General features: G+C 43.5%; 1 protein-coding gene across 8 annotated transcripts in view; it reads left to right on the forward strand.

Moving 5' to 3' along the window:
- PDE10A (phosphodiesterase 10A) overlaps positions 1 to 8,205 on the forward strand; it is a 160,815-nt gene that overhangs the window by 100,003 nt on the left and 52,607 nt on the right. For all 8 annotated transcript variants that reach the window (XM_085881256.1, XM_085881266.1, XM_085881248.1 and 5 more), the window contains 2 exons: positions 826 to 968; positions 4,643 to 4,726. In XM_085881256.1, the coding sequence (XP_085737382.1) occupies positions 826 to 968; positions 4,643 to 4,726 (227 nt within the window). The remainder of the gene's footprint in view (positions 1 to 825; positions 969 to 4,642; positions 4,727 to 8,205) is intronic.

An 8,205-nucleotide genomic window follows, 5' to 3' on the forward strand; every position in this document is an offset into this window, starting at 1 on the left:
AGTACAGAACAGCACAGGGTGCAATGTCAGTCCCTTTTCAATAGCGTGAGTGGCCACCATTGTTTTGGATACAGGCAGTGCATCGTCGGCACATACTGCCTACCAGTCTTTGGATGGATTGCTGTTGGATTCTGTCCCACTCAGTCCTCAATGTATGAAGCCATCTGACTTAGGACCATCTGCCTGTCCTGCCTTGCAGTGGTGACTCTTGGCCTCCCTGATCGAGGTCTGTCATCTGCAGAGTTGTGGAGGGTGTCTCTGTCCACCAGGGCCGATATCGTCTGGTGTGAACAGCCAAGGCGACGTGCCACCTCACGGTAGCTCAATCCACCTTGCAGTATGCCCAAGGCACACTGCCGTTGATCCCTTGACAATCGTGGCATGTTGATTGAAATTCCCATTTTGCACTGGCCTTTTTAAAGCCAATATCAAGACATCACGTGCAGCTCATTAAAATCATCCCGTACCCCTTGGCTAATCACTGACAGTCAAAGCGGCTGTTCAACAGCTGTGCCGTGAAGTGACCATTGAAGGTTCAAGTGACCATCCGTGACCGTTTTGTCTGACAGTGAGGACACTATTGTCCACAAATAAGTTCACACATTTACTACACGCAGTGTTATTGTTGATATTTGAAGGTTTAAAAGGTGGTAAGTTTCTTTTGCGTTTCAGTATATTTCAAAATCCTGATAAATTCACATCTCATATGAGGGGGGCTTTGAATGTTATGGCAAGGAGACTGACATTTTGTTCATTTTATGAATTCCATTTTCACAAACCAGAACTTTTAAGGCTAATTCGCCTTCTGTTTGTCTGTCTTCATAGATGTACCATCGCATCAGACATTCAGAATGCATTTTCCGTGTGACCCTTGAAAAGCTCGCATACCACACTGTGTGCACTGCTGAGGAGTGGCAAAACCTCATGAGCTGTGTTATACCTTTGCACCTCAAGAAAGAGATGAAACTGTAAGTGAGGAAGCCGTTGTCTCTAGAAACTAGAATGTCTACACAAACAAGATTTTTTTTTTTTTACGACAGTTTTATCATTTGTACAACAACTCTCATTTGTTTCTCGGGTTTCTGTAAGGTTTCGAGAGAGAAATCAAAAATGTTTTAATATTATTGATTATTGGTGGTGGTGTTGTTGTAATAGTCAAGATATGCTTGTACTCACCACAGTACATTCATGATGAGTCATGAATGTTGAACCATGACTTCCAACTATCCCTGAATGGGTGACCAATCCGTCACTGGAGTGATAACCTATCGATGGCAGGAATGTGGAATTTAGCCAGGGTATGAGTACACAGTGGTGTAATCTTGCAAATAACACCATCCATCCATCCATCCATCCATTAGGACCACACTCTGTGCAGAGCATTGGTGCTACCTAAGCAGTCTCCTTGGCTATTGGGCACAATCCTGAATGGGTCGCCACTCTGACACAGGATACCAGCAAGCTGGCACTCATTTTGCCGACCTCAGAAGGATGACAGGCAGCGTCAACCCCACCTGGTATTAATTCAACAGACAGTGGGATATGAACTCAGGATCCAAGGATCCCAAGCCCACCACCCTCACCATTAAGCCAACACCTGGCATAAATAACACCATGGGATCGTTAATGTCTGTCTATCAGGAAATACTTAGTTGACTGGGCAACCAGTTTAATTTAATATGCCTTCTGACGGATGACATTCGAATGCATTAACACACTGCCGGTCAGATGCCAGGATGACCATTTATAATCAGGTGAGGAATCAAACCCAGATTAGAAAGCTTGGAAGCAAATATACTACCTTTTGACCTATTCTGGCAATATTTTTTCAACATTTATAAATTTCTGATATGATTTCTGATTTTTTGTTTGTTTGTTTCTTTATAAAGTGTGGATTCATTGATAGCTATCTTCCTTAAAACCTGCTATTGCTGTTAGAGGGTTAACTTCCCCATTTCCTTATTTGTTCCTCCATTTACCAAACGCTCATATTCTTCCCTCAATCCACCCTCTCACTTTTTTCACTCTTCTATCCTCCTCCACATTTTTACCTGCTCCATCTTCTCCCATGTTATTTCATCCTTCATCGCCTCCCATCCTCTGATCTCCTTCCTCTCTGACATTCTTACTTACTCCATCTCCCACATTCCTACTTACTCCATCTCCCACATTCCTACTTTCTCCATCTCCCACATTCCTACTTTACTCCATCTCCCACATTCTTACTTACTCCATCTCCCACATTCCTACTTTACTCCATCTCCCACATTCCTACTTTACTCCATCTCCCACATTCTTACTTACTCCATCTCCCACATTCCTACTTTACTCCATCTCTCACATTCCTACTTTACTCCATCTCCCACATTCCTACTTTACTCCATCTCCCACATTCCTACTTTACTCAATCTCCCACATTCCTACTTTACTCCATCTCCCACATTCCTACTTTACTCCATCTCCCACATTCCTACTTTACACCATCTCCCACATTCCTACTTTACTCCATCTCCCACATTCCTACTTCACTCCATCTCCCACATTCCTACTTTACTCCATCTCTCACGTTCTTACTTACTCAATCGCCCACATTCCTACTTTACTCCATCTCCCACATTCCTACTTTACTCCATCTCCCACATTACTACATTACTCCATCTCTCACATTCTTATTTTCTCCATCTCTCACATTCCTACTTTACTCCATCTCTCACGTTCTTACTTACTCAATCGCCCACATTCCTACTTTACTCCATCTCCCACATTCCTACTTTACTCCATCTCTCACATTCCTACTTTACTCCATCTCTCACGTTCTTACTTACTCAATCGCCCACATTCCTACTTTACTCCATCTCCCACATTACTACATTACTCCATCTCTCACATTCTTATTTTCTCCATCTCTCACATTCCTACTTTACTCCATCTCTCACGTTCTTACATACTCAATCTCCCACATTCCCACTTCATCTCCCACATTCTTCATTGTTTCATCTCCTACATTCCTAATTACTCCATCTCCCACATTCTTACCTCTTCAGTCATCTGCCATATTCTTGTCTCCTCAATCCCGGCTACATCCTTTTGCATGTTGTTTCCATCAACATTCATAAGTAACTCCAATATATTTACTGCCACTCCCTTACACACATTATTATCTTGCTGAAACGAAGTTTTTGCAAGATATGTTAGTCAGCTTGTATGTTTTTTTTTTGTTTGTTTGTTTTTTTGTTTGTCTGTAATCACGTATAAAAAATTCTGCAGAGCTCAGTTATCATTGGAAATTTTTGTAACTTCGCATATCAGAGGCCTATAGAGGTCCCTTTCAGCGCACAAAATTTTGAAGGTCAAGGTCAAAGGTCAAGGTCACTTTGTCGCAATTCAGGGGAGTCGACGAAACCTTTATTTTTTGAGTAATTTTGATCGGATCGTCTTCAAACTTCATGGGAATATAGTTCATGGTCTGGCACTCAGCTGATTAATTTTTGGTGGCGATTGGCCTTGACCTTCATATATATATATTTTTTGTTTGTCTGTAATCACGTATAAATCACTCTGCAGAGCACAGTTATCATTGGAAATTTTTGTAACTTCGCATATCAGAGGCCTATAGAGGTCCCTTTCAGCGCATAAAATTTTGAAGGTCAAGGTCAAAGGTCAAGGTCACTTTGTCGCAAATCTGGGGAGTCGACGAAACCCATATTTTTGAGTAATTTTAATCGAATCGTCTCCAAACTTTATGGGAATGTAGTATATGGTCTGGCGCTCAGCTGATTAGTTTTTGGTGGCGATTGGCCTTGACCTTCATGGTTAGCGCCTGAGGTCAAACATATTTGACCCCAAGGTCAAATTTTCAAGTTTTAGGAACCATATCGTGTAGTACTTCAAATTGAAAACCTCGATGAGTGCTTTCTAGATATGTCAAGCTTGAGACATTATGACGTCATTTGGTGACGTTATGAGGCAAACACATATTTTTCATGGTTACTCTGTAGAACGATTCTCATCAGAATCTCTCGTAGGCAGATATTCCTCAAGGAGTCGCTCCTGGTGGATAGCAGCTCGGTTCACCTCAGTGTGACCTTAAAGAAGTCACACGTGGTCACCTTTTGGCAAGATACGGGTCACCCTGAGGGTGACATTAGTTTATTGTTTTATTTTTATATTATTTCCCCATACTTGCTTCTTAAATAAGCCGCAATGCTTAAAAAACAACTTCAGCATACTCTTAACAGGTACTCCTTTTGCCATATGCTGAGCTTTTTCTTTCTTCCAAGAAATCTAAGAGCATTAGTTCAGTTTACAGCATGCCAACTGCTGTGGATTTAGGAATTTTCATCAAACTTTCAACTGTAGTAATTTCCATAAGAGTTTAAACATTTCACTCCTACCAGTTAAATATGTATGTCCTCGAGCTAATTTATTGCAGTCTTTGGTCCGTTTACTGTCACTATATACCTTTTTTAACTGCAGAATTGCTGAAATCATTTTATGTTGCTTTGAGCTATTACTTCATTCGGAGCGAGAAGGCATTCTGGGTTTGAGAACATTCCACGTCTTTGTCTCACGATTGCACTGTAGTGTTCCTACCGGTCATTCTTTGCACCTTGATTGATGCAATATTTTATTTCCTGTGCAGCTTTCACTTTGATATTGGTCCTTATGAGGAACTGTGGCCAACTTTCGTCCTGAGCATGGTACATTCCATTTGTGGGCCTAACAGGTATGTGGAGAGAAAACGTGGAACAGACCCTGTACACACAATATGCACCCAAAACAGTATATTCCAATTCCATTTATAGTTTGGCCGAAATGCATTTCCTTCGTTTTGGCATGGTATGCAACCTGTTTGTATCTTTGTAACAAGCTTATAGTTCATGCTTTCAAAATGTCAGGATAGCTCATTTGGGAGCAAGCTTGCCATTGAGCTGTCTAATCTGAATTTGGTTCTCAGTGACATTGAAATAAAGGGAAAACTGCTGTTCTGGTGCAGTGTTGGCAGAGAGGTGTTGCACAACAGAGCACATCGTTATATGAATGGGGACATAAAGCGTTTATGTTGTAATTAATAATTAAAAAAAATTGTATACAATGTCGAGGCTCGTATGAGAGCTAACACACAGAACATACAAGGGGAGCAAGAGACGAGAGTTGGGTGAGAACGACAAAACAGTGAGGTACAGAGACATGAGATCTGTGGAAGGGAGAGGGATGGGGCGGGGTACACGGGGTAAACAAGATGGACACTGCAAGAACTTTTTTTTTGTATACCTTGTTGTGGCTCGTATGAGAGCTAACACGCAATGCACAGCAAGGGTAGCATGAGACAAGAGGGGCGGGAGTGGGAAGGACAAAAAAAGTGGGGAACAGAGACATTATGAGATCTGTGGAAGGGAGAGGGATGGGACGGGGAACACAGGGAATACAACTATACAAGATGGACATGACGGGGACTTTCAGGAAGGAAAGCAGGGAATTTGAAGGAGGTGGGCTTGGGTGGATTAATTATCGGGGGTAGAAAAGATCAAGGATTTGGATGGGGGATATTAGAGGTGGTGGTGAACAGCTGTTTTGAAGTCCTGGAGGGAAGAATTGTATTGAATCGAGTGAGGGAGTTTATTCCAAAGGTGGGAAAAAGAGGAATGAAAGAGTGAAGGTGATCAGTGATTCGTGATTTTGGTAGTTTTACCAGAAAGGGGTTGTTGACGGACCTTGAGCGCCCTGCGGAAATATGGTGGGGACAAATCGCAGAGAGAGCAGGGGCGGCGAGGCTGGAGAGTAGATGGTAGAAGACAGAAAGACCACCGACCAGCCTGCGGTGAGAGAGTGAGAGGCCCAAGGACTCAGCCTCATCGCGGGAGATGCCAATGATCCGAAATGCCTTGGTTTCCACAGCGTGAAGCCGATAAAGGTGGGAGGCAGGAGCACCAGCCCAGAAGGGAGAGCACTACTCCATCAGGCTGCGGACGAAAGCTTTGTAAGTGATCAGGAGCTCAGGTGGGCCGATGAAGGACTTGGCACGACGAAGGATTCCCAGTCGGTGACTGGCTTTGGAGGCAAGGTTTGAAATGTGGCTTTCCCAGGAAAGGTCATGGCAGATAGTGAGACCCAGAAGCTTGAAAGAAAGGAGGAAAGCAGGGAATTTGAATTTCACAGAGGAAAGCAGGTAATTTGAAGGAGGTGGGTTTGGCGTGGATTAGCGGGGATAGAAATGATCGTGGTTTTGGATGGGGGAAGATAAGAGATGGTGGTGAACAGCTGTTTGGAAGACCTTGAGGGAAGAGTGGGATTGAAGAGAGTGTGGGAGTTTGTTCCAAAGGTGGGAAAAAAAGAGGAAAGAAAGAGTGAAGGTTAGCAGTGATTCTTGATTTTGGTAGTTTTACGAGAAGGGGGTTGCTGGTGGACCTTGAATGCCCTGCAGAAATATGAGTGGGTGGGGGGGGGACATATCACAGACAGAGCAGGGGGGGGCAAGACCGGAGAGGAGATGGTAAAAGACAGAAAGACCACTGACCGGCCTGCGGTGAGAGAGTGAGAAACCCACAGACTCAGCCTCATCACGTGACACCCCAATGATCCTAAATGCCTTGGTTTCTACAGCGTGAAGCCGAGAAAGATCCTTAAACATCCCATTTTATGGTTTGGAGAAAAGTAGGGCATTAGGTCCTGGCAGCCTGGCCAAATGCCTTGCTTGGGGTGAGCTATACAGTTTTGCACTTGCTGAGATGTAGATATGACACAGCCAAGATGGGTCAAATGACTTTCTGTGTACACATTTCCTTGTATGCATGTGCAGGTTGTGCAGCTAGTACATAAGACGGAATGCACATGTGTTACGGATCAGTATAACATTCAATTGTGCTTTGGTAAAGGTTATAGTGACTGTTAAATTTCCTGTTAAGCAGCAACAACAACAACACCAACAACAACAACAACAACAACATAAACACTACCACCACCAATAACAACACAGGAAGCAACTATTGGGGATGCCTATTCATGGTGGTTGCATGCCCCAATTATGCAAGACGGGGGCAAAATCTTACCCACTCTTCCCTGCTGCCCGGATTCATTTGAGCAGCGGGTCATGGTTAGAGCACCAATCGGTCTGCATGGATCGGCCCACTCCCTCTCATCTTCCACACGAGCAGCTCACACACAAACACTCAAACACCACACATCACACACACTTACACATGCATCACATATTCATAAAAACGTTTCTTTTTTTCTTCTTCTTCTTCTTTGGGCAGTGACCTCCCTCTGGCAATCCTCCCTTTTCTCCTCATTCTAGCCGCGGACATGGAAACCAACCCCGGACCCTGACCACCTCAACCCCAGAAACGCACACATAACCTTCATATCCTCCAATACAACACAAACGGCCTCATAAGCAAGGCCATGCAACTTAAACACTTCATTCTCACAAACAAAGAAATTAGACACAGGTGGAGGCCCCCCACACAGGTGGAGCCCCCCACATTCTTCATTACTCCAAACACTAAACACAGACATCATCAATATCGTTCATACAGCCATCGTACAAGAAACTAAAGTACATGAAAAAACAAAGCACCGACCATCCCCAACTTTGCACTGATATGCTCAGACAGACCGAATGCCAAAGGTGGACTGAATGTCACACAAATTCACAATTAAATTCGACACACAGATATCACACAAGACTCAAAAGCACTTCTACCACCACACAACACACTTGAACTTCAAGCTTTCAAAATTAAAACTGGTAACAAAGCACAAGAAAATCATTAACATTTTCGTACCAGCAGACATATCTCCCACTATACTAACCAAATACTCACCACAGCTACAGAACCGATGTTCCTTCCCAAACACCATCACCAGAGGGGAATTCAATGCCAAAGACACAGCTTGGTACACCCATCACCGACCATCACCAACACCAGAGGCTAAACTATTTATTGCCACACAAGTAAATTCGTCATTTATATTGACTGACACACACACACACACACACACACACACACACACACACACACACACACACACACACACACACACACACACACACACACACACACACACACACACACACACACACACACACACACACCACATCAAGCTGGTTACAATAACTCATCACCAGACATAACATTCTTTTCTCCATCACTTTGTCCCAAAACCACATGGGGAATAATGCAACAACTCCCTTCAGATCAC

The sequence above is a fragment of the Eptatretus burgeri genome, chromosome 1 (assembly GCF_056783735.1).
Source record: "Eptatretus burgeri isolate ZD-2024b chromosome 1, Ebu_testis_v1, whole genome shotgun sequence".
Lineage (NCBI taxonomy): Eukaryota > Metazoa > Chordata > Myxini > Myxiniformes > Myxinidae > Eptatretus > Eptatretus burgeri.